The 23,850-nt window shown below is 45.4% G+C and overlaps 2 protein-coding genes across 6 annotated transcripts in view; one reads left to right on the top strand and one right to left on the bottom strand.

The window, feature by feature from the left end:
- Hk2 (hexokinase 2) overlaps positions 1-16,247 on the top strand; it is a 63,577-nt gene extending 47,330 nt beyond the window's left edge. Inside the window, exons 9-18 of one of the 2 annotated variants that reach the window (XM_029559429.1) lie at positions 1,666-1,899; positions 3,339-3,643; positions 5,401-5,549; positions 5,899-6,018; positions 8,032-8,127; positions 9,076-9,175; positions 9,271-9,454; positions 10,366-10,521; positions 11,731-11,964; positions 13,767-16,247. In XM_029559429.1, the coding sequence (XP_029415289.1) occupies positions 1,666-1,899; positions 3,339-3,643; positions 5,401-5,549; positions 5,899-6,018; positions 8,032-8,127; positions 9,076-9,175; positions 9,271-9,454; positions 10,366-10,521; positions 11,731-11,964; positions 13,767-13,911 (1,723 nt within the window). In that variant the 3' untranslated portion in view covers positions 13,912-16,247. The remainder of the gene's footprint in view (positions 1-1,665; positions 1,900-3,338; positions 3,644-5,400; positions 5,550-5,898; positions 6,019-8,031; positions 8,128-9,075; positions 9,176-9,270; positions 9,455-10,365; positions 10,522-11,730; positions 11,965-13,766) is intronic. The other variant, XM_008824729.3, reaches the window with a different exon arrangement.
- Positions 1-23,850, bottom strand: part of LOC108490275 (Alstrom syndrome protein 1 homolog) — a 49,939-nt gene that overhangs the window by 24,081 nt on the left and 2,008 nt on the right. The window contains exons 2-3 of one of the 4 annotated variants that reach the window (XR_003848025.1): positions 21,246-21,405; positions 17,299-17,333 (exon numbers count right to left, since the gene is read on the bottom strand). Coding sequence is in view for 2 of the 4 variants with exons in the window: in XM_029559430.1 (XP_029415290.1) it covers positions 19,071-19,300; positions 21,246-21,405 (390 nt within the window). In the remaining 2 variants the exon portion in view is untranslated. Of the gene's footprint in view, positions 1-17,298; positions 17,334-18,645; positions 19,301-19,327; positions 20,687-21,245; positions 21,406-23,850 lie in introns of those variants that run through there. The other 3 variants (XM_029559430.1, XR_003848024.1, XM_029559431.1) reach the window with 3 other exon arrangements.

Below are 23,850 nucleotides of genomic sequence, written 5' to 3'. Positions count from 1 at the left end.
AGAGAGAGAGAGAAAGAGAGAGAGAGAGAGAGAGAGAGAGAGAAAGAGAAAGAGAAAGAGAGAGAATTTGACTGCTGCATGCATGTCAATGTTGGGTATTGTTCCTCAGGTGCTGTTTACCTTGTTTTTTGAGACAGAATCTCTCACTGGCCTGTAATTCACCAAGTAGGCTAGGCTGTCTGGCCAGTGGTGAAGCCCAGGAATTTACCTGTCTCTGCGTCCCCAGCTCTGGGATTACAAGTGTACATCAACCACAGCCTGCTTTTTTAGGAGTTGTGGGGCTCAAACTCAGGTCCTTATAATTGCAAGGCAAGCACTTTACCTACTGAACTCTCTCTCCAGCCCTGTTCTTGGGCTTGAGGTATCTAAGATGGTACCTTAATGGCTGCATGTATCTTTCTCCTAAGCTTTGCCATCTCATCAGTTTGTGATCCTCAACCTTTCATGGCTGAACCATCTCTCAAGCCCAGCTCTGACATCTCATTCCCCATAGGTAGTTCTCAAAAAACATTCTCTGCTAACCTCAACTTCATAACAGAAAAATCTGTCCTTGGATGCTGTTCTGGTTTTCTTTCTGATGCAGTGATAAAACCTTCTGACCAAAAGCAACTTGGGGGACGGGTTATTTGGCTTACATTTCCGGGTCACTCATCACTGGACTCATCACTGAGGGAAGTCAGAGTGGGACCTTAAAGCAGAAACTATGGAGGAATGCTGCCTGCTGGCTTGCTCTCCGGCTCATGCTCAGCTTACTTGCTTATATAGTCCAGGGGCACCTGCCTAGGGGTGGTACTACTGTATGCAGTAAGCTGGGCCCTCCTGTGTCAATCAGTAAGCAAGACAGTGGCCCCAGACAGACCCGCAGGCCAGTCTGATCTGGGAAATTCCTCAGTTGAGGGTTCTCCTTTCAGATGACCCTGGGCTAACCAGGACAGATGCCCACAGATGCATTTCAGTGTGGATGGCAGGGAGGCAAAGACATCCTGATTTTCACTGAACAGTTTCCCAAGAGCTGGGTTTACTGTTCTATACTTGAGACTTCCACTTGATTGAGGGGATCTTGTTATTTCAGGGATGAAATTGGTAGGGGAAGTGGTATTAGTGCCAAAGGGGAGCAGTGAAATAGAAAGGACTGTTCTGATGAACATCCTTGGAGGAACTCTGCCTACTCTTCACTAAGTCCCAAGGATGAGTGCGCTCCTGACTGAGGCGCACGGCTCCCTCAAGAGAGGCTCAGGTCCTAGCTCCAGCCCTTTCTTTCCTGCCATCTTCAAGGCGCATATTGGTTCAGATTGGTTCTCACTGTTCTAGAGAGCAATAGATGGGCTCCACGCTGAATTTGTATGCTCAGAGGTGGGTGGTGGTTGAGACACGCCATCCTGCTGTGAGGCTCCATGAACAGGGTCTTTTCCTTATGTAGTACATAGAGAAATTACTGGTTTTTCTCATGGAAGAGCAAAGGATATCTGAAGAGGGGAAGTGAGACAGGCACTGTGCTGTGTGTGTGTGTGTGCTCCTTCAGATTCCCTCCCTGGGCAGAGCGGTGCTGAAGGATTCTGTCCTTCTGTGGAAGGGGAGTTTGTTGGAATTCCTTGCCAGTCCATACCCCCTCCCTCTGGCCACAGTGAGTCAGGTGCTAGCTCACACACTCTCTTTGTTTCCCAGGGAGAAAGATGGCATCCGGAAGGCCTACCAGGTCCTTGTAAGGCTGGGCCTGAATCCCTTGCAGGAGGACTGCGTGGCCACGCACCGCGTCTGTCAGATCGTGTCCACACGCTCGGCCAGTCTGTGTGCAGCCACCCTGGCTGCCGTGCTGTGGCGCATCAAGGAGAACAAGGGCGAGGAGCGCCTACGCTCCACCATTGGCGTCGATGGCTCTGTCTACAAGAAACACCCCCAGTGAGTGAACAGCCTGGGCCTGGGAGTGTGGAGTCCCCTGGTGACTCCACGAGCAGCTCTGTGTTGCTTTCTGTGAAGAATAAATGTTCCCAACTGGGCATGTGTGGAGGTGATTTCTGAAGGAGCTGATGACTTGTGTGCTACTCAGAGCCCCTGGTGGCTGCTTTCTTGCTGCCTCCTCCTCCCCGTCCTCCTTTTTCTCCTGCTCTTGCCGTTTTGTTTTGTTTTGTTGTGTTGTGTTTTGAGACAGACTGTTCTGGCCTTGGGCTCAATAGGCAGTTGAGGATGACCTTGAACTTCTGATCCTCCTGACTCTACCTCCTGAGTTCTAGGATTGCAGGTGTTTGTCACCATACCTGTTTTATGCAGTGTGGGAGATAGAACCCAGGGCTCTGTGCATGTTAGGCAAACACTTTACCAGCTGAGCTTCATCACTAGCCCACTTCCCTCTTCTTTATAACTTACTAGTTCATTCTTTACTCGTGCTATTCTTGCTGGTTCCTATAGGTTCCTGGTCCTCTGCCAGTAGCCACCCCAACCCTGAGAGTTACCAGCCTATCTGGAGGCTTTTGCTGTTGAATTGCTCCTGTCCTGTCCATGTTCCTTGGGTCATGTATGCTAAAATGTTCGGATCTCAGTTGGGCCCTGAGATGTTATCCTGTTGCTCTCACTTCTTTTTCCATCTTTTTTTCCCCAATATATGCCTAGTCGGTGCACCTTCAACTGAGCTGGTCATCGCCGATGGCCTCAGCCCTGAGATTGACTAGTCTTCTAGCCCAGGGCCTTCAAGACTTTAATGTGCTTGTGACTAACCTGAGAATGTTGTGAAGAGCCTAATTCTGGCCCAGAAGTTCTGGGGTACACCTGAATCTTGCAATTAGCAGCCTCCAGTGAGGCTACTGGCCATAGACTGTGGCACCTGGTGGCCACCACACCAAGAGCTTCTTGCTGAATGGGCTCTTTGTCTCTAGTTGTTCAGAAACCTTTGGGATCATTTAGAATTAGAAAATAACAAAAGACCAAAGTCCAGAAGAACAAGATTCTAGTTTTTCCATTGGATGCTTTCCCACAGGCATCAAATGAAAAGGAGGCTGGACCCTGAGGAGCAGGTGGCATTGGAGCACCTGATTCCATTGGATTGCCTGAGCAAAGCTGGCTGAGGGGCTGTGGCCAGCTCCATGAGAAAGAGGGGCTTTGGGTGACTGTGTGCAGGGGACAGTAGCTTGCTAGAAGACCCAGCAAGGGTGTTCACGTTTAAATATCTGGGCTTCTATACAATGACCCTAAGATGGGAAAGACTGGAGCGAGAAGATTCTTGGACACATCTGCTTCTGCAGGGGTCTCCAGGGTCGGTGCTGAGGTGAATGTTACTGTGCAGTCGTTTGTACCACTGACTGTAACTTGGATACCTGTCTCTTCCTCCATGTGTACCACTCCAGCTTTGCCAAGCGTCTTCACAAGGTGGTGAGGAGGCTGGTGCCTGACTGCGATGTTCGTTTCCTCCGCTCCGAGGATGGCAGCGGCAAAGGGGCAGCCATGGTGACAGCAGTGGCTTACCGGCTGGCTGACCAGCACCGAGCCCGCCAGAAGACCCTGGAGCCTCTGAAGCTGAGCCATGAGCAACTGCTGGAGGTCAAGAGGAGGATGAAGGTGGAAATGGAGCAAGGTCTGAGCAAGGAGACACATGCCATTGCCCCTGTGAAAATGCTGCCCACCTATGTGTGCGCCACCCCTGATGGTACAGGTACGCAGCACCTTGGGTATACCCTCGGCTTACTTTTGCCCTGGATAACACAGGCCGTTGAATTAGAACACATTTCTGCAGCTGTATTCAAGTAAGGGCATTCTAGTGTTTCATGAAGTCAACCAGGGATTCCATTTTTTATGTGTACAAGTGTATTGCCAGCATGTGTGTAAGTGCACCCATATTGTACAATGCCCACAGAAGTCAGAAGACGGTGTCAGATTCCCCTGGAACTACAGTTAGGATCGTTGTTAGCTGCCATGTAGGTGTTGAGAATCACACCCAGGTCCTTTGTAAGAGCAGTCAGTGCTCTTAGCCATTAACCCAACTCTCCAGCCCCCTTAACATGTTTTAATTCATTTAGTATTTATTAACTATTTCCGGTTAGCAGTTTTGTTTGTTTTGGATTTTAAATTATATGTATGTGTATCTGTGTGTGGGTATATGCATGTGAGTATGGGTACTCACTGAGTCCAGAGGTGTCAGATCGCCCTGGAGCTGTACTTACTGGCAGTTGTGAGCCATCTGATAGGGATACTAGAAACCAAACTTAGTTCCTCTGCAAGTATTCCCTCTTAACTACTGAGTTATGTCTGTAGCTCTGTTAGTTTTGTTTTATGAAACAAGGACCCAGGTAGCCCAGGCTGACCTCAAATTCGCTATGTAGTCCAGGATGACCTTGAATACCTCATGCTGGAATAATAGGTGTATGCCAACACACCTGGCCGAATTCTTTTTATTAACAAATCACTGTTTGGCAGAAAACTGAGGCGTAGAGAAATTAAGAGACTTTTACCAAAGGTCATACAGCATATAATACCAAAACTGGGATTTGAACCCAGGAATTTGGATTCCAGAGCCAGCTCTCTGAATTACTACACTGGTCTGGATCTATATACTTGACGGGCCAGATTTGACCTATGCTCAACTTTTTTTTTTAATAAAATGTTATCAGTACAACAGCCATTCCCATTCACCTAGGCTGTGTTGTTGACTACTTTTGTACTTCCTTAGCAAAGGCAAGGGTTGCAGCACAGACTATATGGCCTGTAAGCTTAACTATTTCGTATCTGGTCCCATACAAAAAATTTTAATCCATAGTAGCCAGATGTGGTGGCACACAGCTTTAATCCCAGCACTTGGGAGGCAAAGGCAGGTGGATCTTTGTGAGTTCAAGGCCAGCATAGTGAGTTCCAGGCCAACTGTGGCTATCCAGAGGCAGAGAGTGGGATTTGGTTCCGTTACCTTCTAGTGCAGTTCAACTCGAGCTTCATGATCACCTGGGAGGGAAGGAACTGTGTCCCTTACAGACTTGCCTCAGGGTTGGAGAAAGACTGTGTGTGGGCTCTTGGCACATTATAATTGTCCAACAAAGAAGGTTTCTTATTTGTTTTAAAGATTTCCTTCAATTTTCTTTTCCATTTTTTAAATGAGACAAGGTGTCATGTAGCCCAGATTGACAGTACTGGGCTTGTAGGCGTGTGCCAGCTCGCCTGGCTTCAACTTTCTTTGAAGAGCTGCTCTGCTGATCTCTATCTTCTAGACTCGGTGTCATTGCAGCCAGCTCAGATGACGTACTTAGACAGGTTTAAGTATTCTGTATTGGCACTCCCTGTGTTCTACAGGGTTCATTTTGATTTATGAGACCCGTGTGCAGATGACCCATTTGAGAACCCAGCAGGAACTAGCAGGCGTCTGGCCTTGCTGATCTTAACTTCTAGATGGGGAACTCATGTCTTCCTGGGTTTGTTTTCCAGAGAAAGGGGACTTCCTGGCCTTGGACCTCGGAGGAACGAATTTCCGAGTACTACTGGTGCGTGTGCGGAATGGGAAGCGGCGGGGAGTGGAGATGCACAATAAGATTTACTCTATCCCTCAGGAAGTCATGCATGGCACAGGGGAGGAGGTGAGGAGCAGGGGAGAGGGAGGCAAGGGAGTGGGGAGGCACAGGGGAGGGGGGAGACGTGGTCAGACAAGGTGGGCCTCTGAGAGGGTCCAACAACCAGTGGCCTTCCCAACTTTAAGGATGGCCCTTCCTCTGCTCACTCCTGGCCTAGGGTGGGTGTTAGTAATGGGAGGTGGGGGTTGGGGTTTTTTGTGGGCTGAGGCGGGGTGGGGTGGGGGTGTGGGGTGAAGTGGGCTGGGGCTTAGTGGTTCCGGCAGGGTTGCTCTTCAGGTGGGTGCATACATTTCTTCTGGGGGTCAGCCTACTCTGACCTGGGACCCTCCTTCAGTGGCCCAACTTCTTCCTGCAGCTCTTTGACCACATAGTCCAGTGCATTGCTGACTTCCTGGAGTACATGGGCATGAAGGGCGTGTCCCTGCCTCTGGGTTTCACCTTCTCATTCCCCTGCCAGCAGAACAGCCTGGATGAGGTAACTTGTCTTCCTGGATGGCTCTTCTTGTGGGGTTTATCAACTCTAAACTCATTTGGGTCTGGAGCAAGGAGAAAACTGAGCTTAGACAGAGGAAGGAGGCTGTGAGTGACCTTGGGAAATTTCTAAATTAGTTTATTTGTGTGGGTCGGGTGCACATGTGTCCACCTTATTTTTGGTCTGGAGCTCATAGCCAGCAAATACCAGGGCCTCTACCTGTTTCCGCCTCCCAGCGCTCTGGTTTTTACAGGGGTGCTGGATATCAAACTCATGTCCTCATGTTTACACAGCAAGCACTTTACCAACCAAGTCATCTCCCCTGCCCCGAAGTGGACACTAGGTTTTCCATCATGGCCACAGATAGGCAGCTTTCTGTGGTTATCAGGGAAAACGGGAGCTTTGTTAACTGTTCCTGTTGGAATTGGAAGATTTTAGAACCTGCTGGATTTTATTCTGTAGGTCCCAATGTTCTGTAACAAGCACCTGTTAAGTCTAGAATTGGAATAATCAAGCACAAAGCAGCAGTCTGCTCTAGTTGTTGGCTCTGGTGAGATCATCTTTTTGATGAGGCTTTAGCAGGTGCTGAGGAGACCTTGGAGGCCCGGAGTCTCCAACCACATGTATTCACCCCTGGCTTTAGGCAAGTCTCCCGGTTGCTGAGGCTTAGTATTGTCTTATTATAATGATTACCTGAACAAAGGCAAACTCGATCAGAGGCTTGAAGCTGACTAGTGCACAAGAGATGGCTAGAGAGGAGTATGCCCATGTGAGGCCAGGGCTCCACAGGCCAGTGCTTTGTTCTTCTGAATCTCCTGGGATCTAACCAGTGTGACAGATTAATAGAAATGCCAAGGTGATGGGCATATACCATAAGCAAGGCCTGGAGACACCATGCAAGTGGGTGGTGATGAGCACCCCGCCCACTGGCGGTTCCAGCCTCTTGGGAAGGAGATCTGGGGTTGTTTATGATGGTATCTGCTGGCTGCCACAGCACTGAGGACTCCAGGGAGCAAACCTTTCTCTCATGTCAGGGAGCAAACCTTTCTCCCATGTACAAAACCAATGGGTATCTGTTCCCAGATGGCCCTGTCACATGATGAAAGACACACTAAAGAGGGACCCTCAGGGACTGAGGAGATGGCTCGGTTGGTAAAGTGCTTGCCTTGCAAGCATAAAGACCTTTGTTCAGATCTCCAGCACTCACATAAAGGCACAGTGGTGTCTCTGTAGCCCTGTTCCTGGGGAGACAGAGATAGGCAGATCCTGGAGCCACTGGCTAGCCAGCCTGACCAGATCAGTGAGCTCCGGGTTCAATGGCAGACTGATCCTGTCTCAAAAAATAAGTTGGAGAGCAACTGAGGGAGACAATTGATCTCAATCTTGGGCCTCTACAATCCATGTGCACACATGTAAAAACACGTGAACACTCCCCCCTCCCCCTTACATACAAGGGGTCTTCAGAAGAATAACGAGCTTGGGAACCTTCTCTCACTAAGCTTGTCCTCCACCTGTGGTCAGGGTACTTGTTCACTGTATGCTGAAGTTTGAAACTTAAGAGACGCACACTGACTCTTCTGATGTAAATAAAATGGTAACAAGGAAGACTGCTTTGCTTGGTGAATGAAACAAGTGCTGGGGCATTTGCATGGTGTTCATAAGTCAGTAGACATGAGTCCTGCTCCTCTTTTCAAACTCTAGACCTTGGGCAAATCACTCCCAGTGCCTTGGTCACCTTACAAGTGACAGTGATCAGGATAACACTTCCACAGGTGGCCATGAGGATTAAGTGATGCAACCCATGGGTCATGCCCAGCCTCTGGGGCACATTAGGGGCTTAGTAAATCCAGGTCAATACCTTAGACACAGACTTAGAGGCTTAGGATCATTTTGGGTGAGATGCTTGGTTATTCTGGGGAGTCTTAGGAGGCTGAGAGCTAGAAGCAGAATGGGACTCCAGGAATGACCCACGATCGCTTCTCTGATGTCCCCTTTGTGTGTTTGTGTGGTTTTCAGAGCATCCTCCTCAAGTGGACAAAAGGCTTCAAGGCATCTGGCTGCGAGGGTGAAGACGTGGTCACCCTGCTGAAAGAAGCAATTCACCGGCGAGAGGTAGGTGTCATGGTGCAAGAGGGTGCGATTTCCTGACACCCATGGCAGCCTGTGTGTTCAGGGAGGCGATACCACGTGATGTTTTGGTTAGAAGGAAATTAATGTCACTCAGCAATGGTTGATTGACCACTGAGCATGGAGCCTTGCTCTGGGCATGAGGACTTAGGGATGACCACAACAAAGTCTTGTTCTATAAACAGGAACCCATGATCCAGTGACGGGTGCTGCTGTTAAGGGCTATGAAGAAAAGTGAAGTTGGATGGGGAGAGCAGAGAAGTGGCAATATGTGTGTGTGTATGTGTGTGCGCGCATGTGAAGACCAGAGGACAACCTTGGGGGCCATTCCTCAGACACCATCAATCTAGTTTGGTTTTTTTTTGGGTTTTTTTGAAGCACGGTCTCCCTGTAGCCCCAGTTTAAAGTTCTGGAACTCACTGTGTAGACCAGGCTGGCCTTGAACTCACAGAGATCTGCCTGCCTCTGCCTCTGCCTCTGCCTCTGCCTCCCAAGTGCTGGGACTACAGGCATGTGCCACCACACCCAGCCAATCTAGTTTTTTTGAGACAGGTCTTTGTGGTACACCAATTAGGTTAGGCAGGTATGCCAGCAAGCCCCTGGGATGCCTGCCTCTTTCCCAGTACTGGGTTCACAAGCATGCACCACCAAGCCCAGCTTTTTCACATGGGTTCTGAGGCTCAAACTCGGGTCATCATGCTTATGTGCAAGCTCTGCTTTACTGACTGAACTATCTTCCCTGCCCAGAAGTGGTTATCTTCATAGCACAACCAGTGACGGGCTCACCAAGGGGCAGTTGAGCAGAGATGAGTGAAATGAAGGAAAAGCCACAGCATGTGGAATGTAATACATATTCAGATCTCTCTTGCAAGTGTCTGAACAGAGAACATTGTGGTTCGTTTGTGGACTAGATATCTGCTTCTTCCCTTTCAGGAGTTTGACCTGGATGTGGTTGCTGTGGTGAATGACACAGTTGGAACTATGATGACCTGTGGCTATGAAGACCCACAGTGTGAAGTTGGCCTCATCGTTGGTAAGGGCACCAACTGTCCTTCCCAGGGGTATGCCTGAGTCTCGGGCGGGTGGGAGACTGGTGCTGAGTGAGACCTGGGACTCCCTGATTGACAGGCACAGGCAGTAATGCTTGCTACATGGAAGAGATGCGCAATGTGGAGCTGGTGGATGGCGAGGAGGGGCGGATGTGTGTCAACATGGAGTGGGGGGCTTTTGGGGACAACGGATGCCTGGACGACCTCTGCACGGAGTTTGATGTGGCTGTGGATGAACTCTCTCTCAACCCTGGCAAACAGAGGTGGGCACTCAACTGTGTTTGGAATTTATATCCCTGAACTGGACTTTAGCAACTGATTAGGTCTCCACATGGCATTTTCCAGGGTGCCTGTTCTCTTGAGGATGCTAATGGGTTTCCTTCAGAGAACTTTTGTCAAATCTACCACAAAGTATGGGAAAAGATTAGAAGCTAGGTCTGAAACTGAGGAAACTGGAAACACCTGCAGCTTCTGGGGTGAAGCGAGCAAAGCCTTTCTCCAGCCATCCAGCCTCCAGCACCCTGCATTGTAAAATGGAACATGAGGCCCCAATGTCACAGAGCCTCATGTAGTGTAGGGGCATAGGAGGAAATTCTGAACTGAGACCTAAGATCTGACATCCTTCTTGTTAGGCTGTCTATAGTGTTTTCTGACTGGATTAGTCAAGGACCCTTGTCCTTTAAAATACACTTTAGCAAATTATTGGTCTCTTCTAGACTAAAATACCTCCAGGAGCTAGGCAGGTACCATTAATGAAGGAGGCAGACTATAAATGAGGTAGGGCAGTGATAGGGTCTTTACTAACCTGGGAGCCTTGGCCATTTTAAAAGAGACCATGCATAGTCAAAAGACCCTCAAGCCATGTCATTGCATGGTTGGCTCATGTGGCAAGGATGGGGTTCTGGAAGTGTTGTTGGGTTTGTGCATGTGTCCTTCTGGAGGCTGTGTGAATAAACCTTGAAAGGCAATGAGCCCAGGTGGAGGGGCCAGTCCCAGGGAGCCCTCAAACACCAGGTGGCGAGTTTTGCTGAAGGTGGTGGATCAGCATGAGAGGATGCTCAGACAATGTCCATGTCACTCGAGGCATTCTCAATCTGCTGCCCTTCACTTTCTGTTCTGCCTGGACATATTGCAGCTTTCCTGCCTGACTTCCTTGGACATTATCGTATTGCAGGTTTGAGAAGATGATCAGCGGCATGTACCTGGGTGAAATTGTGCGCAACATTCTCATAGATTTCACTAAACGTGGTCTGCTCTTCCGAGGCCGCATCTCAGAGCGCCTCAAGACAAGGGGAATCTTTGAAACTAAGTTCCTGTCTCAGATTGAGAGGTAAGGATGGAAGGCTTAGGGGGAGGGTGGACTGAAGGGTTTCCACGGCTCATATGAGGTCAGGGCATGGTTCACACAGAGGTCCATTTACCCAATCCTTAATGATGCTCTTCAGAAAGACCTACTGAGCATAGAAAGAGGCCATGGAAAGTGGCATAATTGGCTTTAGACCAAATATCAGAACTAGAAAGATACCTTTGTACAGGATGTGAATTCAAGTGCATGGAGCAAGTTAACCTAATAAATGTGTCTGTGTGTGGCATGGAGGTCCTTCCCAATGGCTGTCTGCTCTAATTGGGTAGCAAGGTTGAGCAGAGGTGAGAAGTCAGACAGTATAGAAATGTGCCCTGGGCAGTTTGTTAGAGCAAAGCCTCCTTCAGGCTAACAGCAAAAACATTTGCTCCAGATATTTCAGAGCACTTTAAAGATTAATGCTGTTACTATTCTCTGGACATTGGCCAGGAGTCGGGGGTTGATGTGGGTGGACATGTAGGGTACCCTCATCAGCAAATAGGGATGATACATTCTAGTTTGAATGTCTGTTGATATGCAAGGAGATGGCTCCAGGTTTCTAAAACAGTTCCCATTATGCCACAGGGTTTATTTTCTCCCTACGGTTTATTTATGTCCATTTCATAAATAATGCCTCAGCAGAATTCACACCACTACCATGGCGCATAGACACAGGACAGGAAGAGTTCAGTGGATGGCCATTAGTGCTTCTCCCAAGCACCCTGGACTGGAGTAAGAAAAAGGGTCTGACAGTTTTGTGAGTGGAAGGTCACTCAAGCACTGCAACTGTCATTTCCAAATGAGTAGAAACTATAAACAGTGAATTTCCTTTGTTTCCTACTGTAGTTTTTTCCTGTGCTTTTAATTTGGTTTTCTTGATCCAGGTCACACTATGTAGCCCAGGCTGATCTTGAACTCCCAGCACACCTCTTGCCTCTGGAGAGCTAGAATTAGAGACATGACCACCACATCTTTGAGTGTCAGTTTTGTGCTAGTATTGCCCTACCTTGGGGGGAGGGGGGATGTCAAGTAGAATGATGAGGGGCCATTTGTTCATAGTCCTTTCGCCTTCAGAATAAGTCAGTAGACGAGTACTACTCCAAGCCAGAGACCCCTCCAGAACCTTCTGAGTGGGGGGTTGGGGAGGCGGGGCCTCACTGTGTGTGACTGACCATCTGCTGTCTCTTTCCCACACAGTGACTGCCTGGCCCTGCTACAGGTCCGAGCCATCCTGCGCCACCTGGGTCTGGAGAGCACGTGTGACGACAGCATCATCGTCAAGGAGGTGTGCACCGTGGTAGCACGGCGAGCTGCCCAGCTCTGTGGTGCAGGCATGGCTGCCGTTGTGGACAAGATACGAGAAAATCGTGGGCTGGATACCCTCAAAGTGACAGTGGGTGTGGATGGGACCCTCTACAAGCTCCATCCCCAGTGAGTGCCTGCTCCTGGAGCCTGCCTGTGTTTTTGTTCTTGTCCTTCTCTCCTTCGTCCTTCTCTCCTTCATCATCCATTTCCAAAGAGCAGGTTTAATGTTTAGTTTGGGGATGAATGATCAGAAGTAGACTATGTTTCATCTTCAGTATCAAAAGCCCCTGCCCCCACCCCCACCTCCCATGACCCTTCCTACCCATCTCCCCACCACTCACCTGCCCTGCCAGGGACAAGATCTGTGTTTAGTTAAGTCCCTTATTTTTCCTTTTCCCATATATCTATGGGTATGGCTCTGTTATTTAATTTGGTTTTGAATTTGCTGTGCATGTAATCATATGGCATCTTTTCTTTATTTTAAGGTAGTATATAGGGCTAGAAGGATGTACTTACGAGCACATACTGCTCTTGCAGAGTACCCCAGTTGGGTTCCCAGTATCCACATGGGGGCTCACAACCACCTGTAACTCCAGCTCCAGGGAGACCCGATGCCTCTGACCTCTGTTGGCACCTGCGTAAGCAAGCATATTTCTCCTGCACACACACGCCCCCCCCCCACACACACAAATAGCATACAGAGTAATGTGTTTCAAGTGGCATTTTTCTTTTTCTGTTTCCCTCTCTTCCTTTCTTCCACTTTAGTTGTTTGATGCAAGGTTTCAGGGCCTTGAATTCACTGGCCTTGAACTCCTGATCTTCCTGCCTACTCCCAAGTGCTAGGATTATAGGTGCTGGACCACCACACCCGACTAGCATGTGATACTTTTAAATGAGCATATTACCACTGCTCCTACATTATGAAGTACCTGACCTACCTTTGATTTACAAATGGTGCTGCTATGATTTTCTAAGTAGATTTGTGACAATGTAAGCAGGCTTTTTTCCCTCCTATGATCCAGGGATTAACATATAAGAGTCACTTGATGCTTTTGTCAATAAAAGTTTAATTGGAACACAGCCGTGCCCACATTTATGTACTGTCAAAAGTCATATTCATGTTAAGATGTCAGAGTAGTCCCAAGAGGTCATGTGGTCCACAACACTGAAAGTATTTAGTGCCCTGCCCCGTGTAGGAAATATTAGCCACCTGTCAGGAAGGGGAGCCGATTTCCCTTTATTTTTACTATGTTCTTTTTCTCCATGTTCCTTTCTTTCCCCCGATCATTTCTCTTCTTGCTCCTCTCTTCCTTCATCTGCAAATGTTTTGAGTGATTTATGTTTTTAAGACTTTAGTTTTCATCTTAGTTATGTGTGTATCCATGTGAATACAATGCCCCCAGAGGCCACAACATGGAGTTGGAGTTGCAGGTGGTTTGAGCTGGGGTCTCATGTGTCCCAGGCTGGCCTCCAATTTGCTGTGTAGCCAAGGGTGACCTTGAGCTTCTGATCCTTTTGCCTCCGCATCCTAAGTGTTGAGATTATAAGCATGGGCCACCATGTTTCGTTTATATGATTCTGAGTTGGGAACCCAGGGCCTCAACCGTGCTGTTAGGTAAACACTTTACCAGCTGAGGAGCATCCCCGGCACAAATGATTCATTTTGAGAGCACAGTTCAGAATCTCAAGACAAGTGTGTCAAAATTCAGTCTTTGGCTGTCTCGATTGCCTGCTATGATGTAGAACTTGGGCATGTTAGTAGCCCCTTCGTTTTCTGGTCCACATAAGAAATGTTCACCACCATGTAGGTGTCAGGTGTCTCATCCTTATTTCTAGGTCTTCAGTCTGACTCTGTACAGCCTCACCTCTGAGGACACAAGTCAGTCATTACCAAGGCTCATCTGTCCTGTCTTTCTCCCCATTTCTAGCTTTGCAAAAGTCATGCATGAAACAGTGAAGGATCTGGCTCCAAAATGCGACGTGTCCTTCCTGGAATCTGAGGACGGCAGCGGGAAGGGAGCAGCTCTCATCACTGCGGTGGCCTGCCGCATCCGTGAGGCTGGACAGCGATAGAACCTCGGAACCCTGAAGGGACTGCTGCTCCCCTCTTCCCTGTTTGAAATTATGAGGTGTCATCCCCTTGTGTTGGAGACAGACCCCTTAGCATTTCCTTGGCAGAGAGAACCCTGTGGGACCGGGTTTTGTCTCTGAGCATATTCACTGTAGAGTTTGCTACCCAATCCTTGGCCTTCCTAAGAATCAGAAACAAGGAATTGTTCACACCAACCACAACTTCCCACGGTTTCTCTTCAACCTATAAAGAAGTTTCGATCCCGAGTCACTGCCTCCACCCCAGACAAATTCTACATCCCTGTACAATCCTATGGGATGGGGACAGTCTTGAAGACCTGGTTACCTCATCTTGGAGCTGAGTGTGACATTTGTAAGCAGAGGGCATCCCCTTGCATGGATGTTGACACATTCTTTCCTCAGAGGCAGACATGGAAGGGAAGACAGGTAGAGGTGGAGGGACATCTATCCCCTGGATGGCCACATAGCTGGCTCCTCTCCAACTCAACCATAAGCATCACCCTGCCTGTTCTAACATTTGCTGGAATTGAGGGATCCCATAATGGGACAAACCAAAGCTAAGACTCAACACCTGCAAGTGCGTTTGTGGGTGCATCTCAACAAGGCCGCACCTCAGTGTGGTTACACCTCACTATGACTGCACTTCATGTGGCTGCATGCCTTTGGGAGAGGAATGAACCTTTGGGAGAGGGGACCTTTGGGTGTGTCGTTAATTTTTTTTTCCTGCAAAAGTGGAAACACTGTATTTTTTCATTTAATTTATGTTTGAAATTTATTTAGTTCATGAAGTAGGTCTGCTCCTTCATTGTTTAATGGTTACTTGTCTGTAATGTATCTATATATTACTTTGTTCTGTATATAGATGGCGGGGGTCTCCTCAGCTCGCCCTCATTAATAGATCAGTGTAGTTCCGGGCGTGAGGTGGAGATACTGACCAGCTCCTAGAAATATTTCATTCACCTGTGGAAAGAGAGCAGCGAAGCCTCTGGGTGAGTGAATGGCAGGGTGACAGATTCCTTCCTCTGCAGTCTTTGAAGTGTGGAGACAGGCTGGTGCCCTGGATTGAGGAAACCACAGCAACTGGCCACCCTGACACACACTTTCCTGAGTGATCTCACTTGGGACATTCACCAAAGGAATCATTTCAAATACTCATTGCTTAGAAGACTTTCTTTGTAGGGCAGTCAGTATGTTAAATCAGTTTGACAAGATAAAGGAATGCCACCAAAAATGTGTTTGAAAAATTTATATCCGACTGTCTATCAAACCAAAATGAAGCAACAAAACACCCAAACCAACCCTCAGGGACGTTCTGAGATATCTGTGCCTGTGCCCTCCTAGCGAAAACCACCTCGGGTTTGTTTTGTGTTTCACAAGAAGTGCTGTCTGTCTGCTTCCTTGAACCAAGCTGCTGACCCATTTAATTTTTTTTTAATATGGTATTTATTTCAAACTGGCAGATACAGGGGGACATGAAAGCTTCATCCTGCCTCCCAAGTGTTCCGTTCACTCTGAATCCAAAACCTACTTGTGTCCTAAAATATCGAACGACCAGATGTTAAACCTGGATGCAACGTGATGAAGAGGGAAGGGCCGTGTAACACTATTAAATGGGGTATAAAGGTCAAAACAGAAAGGCTGTGAGAAACTCTACAACTCAGTGGACCCAAGCTCCGCACATTTTTCAAACTTGTGCTGAGAGCAATGCCTGGTTACAATGGAGTAAGACAGGGTGTAAAGAAGTCAAAGCTGCCCCTTCCTCCTGGGAGGAAAGGGCACAGGTCCTGGTTTGCTCCTGTTGGGGCTCCTCACTTTCCCCACCTGCAGGTACTGATTTGGAACACAGGTGTGTCCAGCGACACCAAAGGCCACCCCTAGATCTATGCCTCACTAGGGAATACCCACGAAATACAGGTGAATTTTGACTTAATTTTTGAATCTTAATTTTTAAACTTTAAAACCAGGTATTGTCTATGAAATGATACATTCTTTTAAAAGGTGTGTGTGTGTGTGTGTGTGTGTGTGTGTGTGTGGCTATTCAAGAAGTGTTAGTTTTTAATCTAGAACACTGGGCAATATGCTGACTGAGTTCCCAATACTAGGCTTACTGTGTTCTAGCACCAGGCTGAATATGTTCCCAGTACTAGGCTGACAGCACTCTGTCAGTACTGCTCTGTGTGATACAGAAGATAGGAACCTTTCACTCATCTCATCCTCGAGCACTCAGTCTAGTGAACATGTTATCACTGTGTTCAGTAGCGAACTAGTTGAATTAACCATGTGATGTTATTAATAAATTTTAACCTTTTCCAAAAATATTCAGTGTATGATCTGAGCATATTAATATTAATGTGCATTTTGAGGAGTGTGGTCATCTTTGGTAGATTAGCGCTTCTTGGTCAGTCTAGTCAATAATGGATAAATGTATTGTCTCAGTATCCATGGAGATGGGATATGGGATCACCAAAAGATGGTCAAGTCCCTTATAAAACATCAAATAATACAGTTTTCCCCTATAACCTTTGCTCATCCTCTGGAGACATTACCATGCCAAATATAATAAGGGCTGGGTAAACAGTGGTTAGGCTATGTTCAGAGAATAGCAAGATAAAACTACACATTTGATACAGATGTTTTTCTCAAATATTAAGAAATTTTATTTTATATACTTTTAAGTGCTAGGGATTGAACCCAGGGCCTTGCAAGGGCTCTGAGCTACATCCCTAGCCCTTTTTAAAAATAGGGTCTCATGTAACCAATGCTGGCTTCACTCTAGCTGATGCTGACCTTGAACTCCTGATCCTCTTGCTTTGCCCTCACAAGTGCTGGAATTACTGGCATGTACCACCATACCTGGCCCCAGCCCACTTTTTAGTTTTTATTTATTTTTCGGAGCTGGAGAGATGGTGGCAAACAACCATCTGTGACTCCAGTTCCAGGGGACCCAACACCCTCTTCTGACCTCTACAGGCACTGCATGACACGGGTGCACTTACATACACGCAGGCAACACACTCATACACATAAAATAAAAATAAGTAAATAATTTTCGCAAAATGTTTATTTTTTCTTCTTGTCTATTGGGTTTTCTCTCCTGCTTGACTCAAATTCTGGAGCTTCTGTGTTGTCTGCAGTGAGGAATATCCCAGCGACGGTGGCACATGGCTGTTCCATGGCCATCTGAAGCACTTAGTAATCAGCCATGTATTTTCTTCAGTTTTTAAAACCTTTTCTGGGCTGGAGAGATGGCTCGGTGGTTAAGAACACTGGTTGTTCTTGCAGAAGACCCAGGTTCGAATCCCAGCACCCACATGGTAGCTAACAACTGTCCATAACTCCAGTCCCAGGGGATCTGACAGCCTCTTCTGACCTCCTCTGGCATTGCATGACACCGGTGCACTTACCTACATGCAGGCAATACATGCATACACATAAAATAAAAATAATAAAAAGTTTTAAAAAAAAACATTTTCTAATTCAGTTTATTTACTCTCCAACAATGCATTTTTAACTACCCCTTTCTCATGTGTTTCTCACTCTGGCATTATGGTCTGAGGAAATGATCTGTATTCTTTTGTAGCTTAGAACATGGGATGTGTAGCTTTTTTTGAAACAGGGTCTCACTATGTAGCCCTGATTGACCTGGAACTCACTATGTAGACCAGGCTGGCCTCAAACTCATAGATCCACCTGCCCTGAGTTTTTATTTAGTGATTTATTTTTATTTGGTGTTTGTCACATGTGCACAGTGCCTGCAGAATTCAGAAAAAGATGTCGAATTCTCTGGAGCTAGAGGTATAGATGGTTGTGAGCCACCCAATGTGGGTGCCAGAAACTGAGCTTAGGTCAAGGCCAGCCTGATCTACATAGTGAGTTCCAGGACAGCTGGGGCTACAGAGAGACCCTGTTTCAAAACGACCAAAAAAAAAAAAAAATAATAATAATAATAATAATAATAGACCATAAGATCACTGAAAGACCAATCTTATGAATCATGGGCACAGACAAAGGAAAAAGTACAATCTAAAGGCATAGAAAATATATTCAATAAAACCTAGAAGAAAGATTCTTAAATCTGGAGAAAGAGATGGTCATCTAGATATAGGAGACATTTAGAACACCAAACAAACAAGAACAGAAAGGAACCTGAGGAGCTGGACAGATGGCTCAGTGGTAAAGAGCACTGGTTGCTCTTGTAGAGAACCCAGGTTCAGTTCCCAGCACCTACATGGAAGCTAACAACCAGCCATTAACTCCAGTTCCAGGGATCTGATGCCTTCTTCTGACCCTCAATAAGCACACAGCATAAATGGGTGCACTTAAATAAATGCAGGCAAAGCACTCATGCACATAAAACAAAATAAAAAAGGAAGCTTGGCATGACATATTACAATTAAAACACTAAGTATACAAAGAATATTAAAAGCTCCAAGAAAGAAGCACCAAGTCATATAAAAGACAACTGGGGCTGGAGACATGGCTCAGCAGTTAAGAGCACTGACTGCTCTTGCAGAGGACCTGGGTTCGATTCCCAGCACCCACATGGCTGCTACAAACCATCCTTAACTCCAGTTCCAGGGGGATCCGAAGCTCTCTTCTGACCTTCATGGCATTGCACGACATGGGTGCACTCACATACATGCGGGCAATACACTCATACACATAAAAATAAAAATAATGAATAAAATACTTTTTAAAAAAAAAAAAAAGAAAAAAGACAAACCTATCACAGTAATAGCAGAGTTCTCAATAGAAACTAAAAGCCTGGAGGACATGAACCAATGTATTTCAAGATCAGAATGACAATACTGCCAATCCAGATTGCCATATCCAGCAAAGATGTCCTTTACTACTGAAGGGAAAAAAATCTATGATAAACACTAACTTAAGGAATTCATGCCCACTATGTCAGCTCTGGAGAATTTATTTATTCTTTTCTTTTTCTGAGAAAGGGTCTCCCTGTAGCCCCAGCTGGCCTAGAACTCACTATATAGACCAGGCTGGCCTCTCACAAAGATCTATCTCCCTCGACCTCCTGAGAGATGGGATTAAAGGTGTGCCCAATCTTGCCAACCAAAAATACCAGGTCCAAATGTAGCCACTGCTGACTTCTATGAGACCACTATTTTTTTTATTTTGTTTTAATATTTAATTTTACTTATGTGTGTGAGAGGGAGGGGAGGGGGAACGGAGAGAGGGAGGAAGGGAGCTCGGGAAGAAGAGAAGGAGGATATGAATATGGTGGTGCACCACAGCACACATGTAGAGATCAGAGGACAACTTTTAAGAGTTAGGTCTCTTCTTTCGCTATGATGGGTTCCAAAGATGAAACCCAGGGCACTGGAGAAGATTCTTGAAAGAATTCTATATACTGAAGAGAAAGATAAACATATTCATGAGGTCATAGAAAAAAATTTAATTCTGCTAGATAAGTAGATTAAGAAAATGAGGGTTATTAAGTCCCAAACTTTACCCCCCCAAAACCCCCCAAAATCATAGGAATTAATACATACAGTTATATAGTAACTCTCACACAATAACAACTCAACACAACAGTAATGAGTTACTTAACTCTCAGCAATAGTGAAGTCATCAGGGGAAAAAAAGCAGTTAAATAAACAAAACATCAAATGTACTTTAAGAGACATCTATAGCACATTCTACCCAACTGGAGAAAAGAAGGAATAGAAGAAACATCTCAATATAATGAAGGCTATACAGAAGCCAACATTTCCTCTAGATGGGGGGAAAAAAGCATAAGAGTATCTATTCTTTCCTCTCTGATTCAATACATTTCTTGAAGTCTTAGCTAGAGCAATAAGAGAAATAAAAGGGATACAAATCAAAAAGGTCAAATTATTTCTATTTGCATAGAATATGAACAAAGGGTCAGTGGTAAGAGTGCATGCCATGCAAGCCTGGCAACCTGAGTTCAATCCCTAGAATCCTCAGTGGAAGGAGAGAAGTAACATTCAAAAGCTGTTCTCTGACATCCACATGCACTGAGGAAGGAGAGACTAGTGAATCCTTGGAGTTAGCTGGCCAGACAGGGTCTGACAACAGATAATCTCTATTTTCATTCTAAATATATTCTTTTTCTTTTCTTCCAAAGCTCTAGTTCAGTGGTATTATCTCTACAAATACTTAATAAAAAAAAGGCCCTTTCTAGTCCAGAATTTAAAGAGCTTATAATTCATGTCCCCACAACAGAAAGGAAACAGCAAAGTCTTAGATGAAGGTGCCTGTAGAATAAGGATTTGTCAAGAGCCTCTTATGCATAGACAGTGCCCATCATGCTGTGTTCACATGGTTGGAGGGATCACTTTGAGGTACTTTTTATAACTAACATGAAAGGCTCCATCTCCTGATGTCATCACAAAGAGTAAGGATTCCAACACAAAAATTTTAAGGAGACACATCATTCAGATGATAGGAAATTCCCTCACTTCTATTATAGGAGCATTTTTTATGACTTGAAGAAAAAAAGAATTAATTAAGCTCAAAAGGATAAGCATGAGTGCAAATATTCTTGTAGAGAAGAACTTAGGAGGTCAATTTTGAGGTAGAAAGCAGTATTATCTGATGAGGGAGGTGGCAAGTGGTAGAGGCAGGTTGGGGATTTAAGAAGAGGGGCTGGGTGTGGTGACACATGCTTTAACCCCAGCACTTCGGAGACAGAGACAGGCGGACTTCTCTGAGTTTCAGGCCAGCCTAGTCCAGCAAGTTCCAATGCCATCCAGGGCTACAAAGTAAGATGCTGTCTCAAAAAAAAAGAGAGAGAGTAGCTTACTGAAAAATCTAGAATTTACAATGAAGACTAGATGGAGCTGTGGAGCTGACTAAATAAAAGACTTGCACGTCATTCTCAGAAGCAAGGTGACATTGGAGATCATGATTCTATACTACCAGCCTAAGGAAACAGGTGGTGTGATTTAGTTCATGACCAAATGCCTCAGAACCAGGAAAGCTAGTGGTGTAACTCTCAGTCCAGACCAAAGAGATGAGAACCTTCCTAAAGACCCAAGAATCTGGAGATCTGATATCCAAGGGCAGGAAAATGGTGTCCCAGTGTGCCTTTCCTCTGCCTCTATTTAATCCAGGTCTCAGTCAGTTGGGTAGACAAGTACTGGTAAAGGAAATCTTTCTTACTCAGTCCACTTATTCAAATCTCTTCCTCAGAAACCCTCACAGGGCATGTCCAGAAACAATCTATCTGGATATTCTTTAATCCAGTCAAATTGCTAGAAAAGCACAGCAACATAATGTTCATGATGTAGATATAAAGAAGACATTTAATGCCTCCTTTTTCTACATACCTGTTAAATGTCTGAGAGTTGCTGGCAGAGCGTCACGAGATACTCTCAACATTCTGAGACTGGAGGAATGATGTTCTAATTTGCTGGTTGGTTCTTGATGAACAAATGGAGGCAATGCAGATGGAAAAGGCTGGCTAGTGCTCAGATTAGAACGGTCTCCCTATGAAATGGAAAACAAATGAAAAAAAAAAGATTGTATTGAGATTTCACTGGCTAAAAACAAATGTCATTATCAAAAAAGTGAACACTAAGGAGTTTTAACAGTTATTTAAGATCATGTTCTGCCCAGATGTAGTGGCACATGCCTGTAATCCCAGTATCAGGAGAGCTAAGGCAGGAAGATTACCACAAATTTGAGGCCAGTAGCGATTACAGAGTGAGATATGAGCCAGCCTGGAAACAAAGTGAGATTCTCGACCCATTTGAATTAATATACAGATCATATTTTGTTTGATAAAAATTCTACAAATCATTCTGTGGTTTAGAAATCTGCACTAAGAAAATCAGATGGCAATAAATGGTGACAATAAAGTATAAATATCCTAACTCTCCACTAAGTTCAAAGGAAACTTATGAAAAAACAAACACTATCGCTTTTATATTTATTTCCCTACAAAGATTAGCCCACTCATGCCCTCAAGATGGAATTTAAAAATGCACTCTCCATATAGCTGAGGCTGGCTTTGAACTCCTGATCCTTCTGCCTCCACACCCCAGGACTAGGATTATAGGTATGCACCACCACACCCTGCTGAGCATCTTTAATCATGTTTCCTCCCCCAAAATCTCAAGAAGTTGACACCCAGGTATAGAAATGAATACTCTAGTTCTATTCAACCATGGATTTCTCTAAGCCCAGAAGCTCTCAATTGGGAAGATTCTGTACCGTACAACTGCAAAGGGAAATCTAGCAGTGTCAGGAAACGTTTTTCACTGTCATAACTGGTGAGAATAGGCAGGGTAGATATAAAACTGTTGGTATCTCATGAGCAGAGGCCAGAGATGTTGGAAAACATCCTAAAATACACAGAATGGCTCTCATGTGGTAAATGGTAAATGGAAGTGTGAGAAGCCCTGCCTAACTATAACAGAGTTTAGGTTTCAAGCATCCCACTCCTAAAATAGAATTTTTTTTTTTTTGTAGTGTGCATGTGTATGATGGGGGGCGGGTTCCAAAAGAAGGAAAAAACTACTACAATTTCAACTTTAGTAAAAACATGCTATATATCACATAATATATAATATTATATATTATAGCTAATATACAGAGCTATTAAGAGTAGGTAATACCAAAGAAAATGTAGATAGCTTCTCAGACTGGCTATGGTCAAGTGCAAAGAAAATATAGAATGAAAAGGAGAAGAGGTATTTACATATCAACAGATTCAAGAAACTAACATAAAAAGAGGAACCAGAAGGAAAATGCTATGATTTCCCATTTTTAAGTCATTTTTTTCTTAGCGAGAGGGGTTGTTGGTAATGAACCCAAGACCTTGTGCATGCTAAGCAAACGCTCTACCACTAAGCTCTGTCCTCAGGATCTTAATTCCCATTTTTTAATCAACAATGAAGAAAAATAAAGATGACTAGGAAACTAGAGAAATGCTAAGAGTGCAGGAAATCCAAATAATCAGTCTGATTTGGGAGAAAATATGAGTTATTTCAACATAAGCAAGTTGACTCTGAGGATAATGTTCATAGGAAAACTTATAAGATACCATAAGGGCCTAACTAAGGTGAAATACTAGGATCTAAAGATAGAAGTGAAGCTGGGTGTGGTGGCACCCACCTTCAATCCCAGCACTCTAGATGCAGGGGCAGGAGGATCTCTATGAGATGGAGGTTAATCTGGTGTACATTGCAAGTTTCAGGCTACAGGAAGGCCCTGTCTTAAAAAAAAAAAAAAAAAAAAAAAACTTAAAAGTAGAAGATACTCATCCAAGAGAGAAAACTAATTAAACCTCTTAAGAGGAACAGGGGATTTAAAAAGTTAGGTAGAAGGGAGCATGGTGGCACATGCCTTTAATCCCAGCATTTGGGAAGCAGAGTCAGGCGGATCATTGTGAGTTCAAGGCCAGCCTGGTCTACATAGTGAGTTCAGGTCAGGTGGGACTTCAGGGAGACCCTGTCTCAAAAAGACAAAAAAAAAAAAAAAAGGTAGAGAAGCAATTCATGGCATAGTAGTTAAGAACATAAATGACGGGGATGGAGAGCTGGCTCAACAGTTAAGAGCACTGATTGCTCTTGCCAAGGACCTGGGTTCAATCCCAGCACCCATATAGCAGCTAACAACCATCCATAACTCCAATTCCAGGGGATCTGACACCCTCTTCTGACCTCCACAGGCACTGCATGACACCAGTGCACTTACATACACATAGGCAATATACACAAACATGTAAAATAAAAATAACTCTTTAAAAAAGAACATAAATGAGGTTACCTATTGTTTCCCTAAGTGTTAAATGATCATGATTGTGGGAAGCGAGCGCCTTGGCTGGCTGCCAAGTCTCGTGACCCTCGCTTGTTTACTCCAACTCGCGCCGCAAGCGCAAGGAGCCCGATCATGTGCTGCCTGCCTGATCAGAGACATCATCAAGCATGA

This window comes from Nannospalax galili, unplaced genomic scaffold, assembly GCF_000622305.1.
Source record: "Nannospalax galili isolate Female #2095 unplaced genomic scaffold, S.galili_v1.0 scaffold389, whole genome shotgun sequence".
In the NCBI taxonomy this organism is placed as follows: Eukaryota; Metazoa; Chordata; class Mammalia; order Rodentia; family Spalacidae; genus Nannospalax; species Nannospalax galili.
Note: the sequence above shows the minus strand (reverse complement) of the source record. Positions and strands in the feature narration are given on the sequence as shown.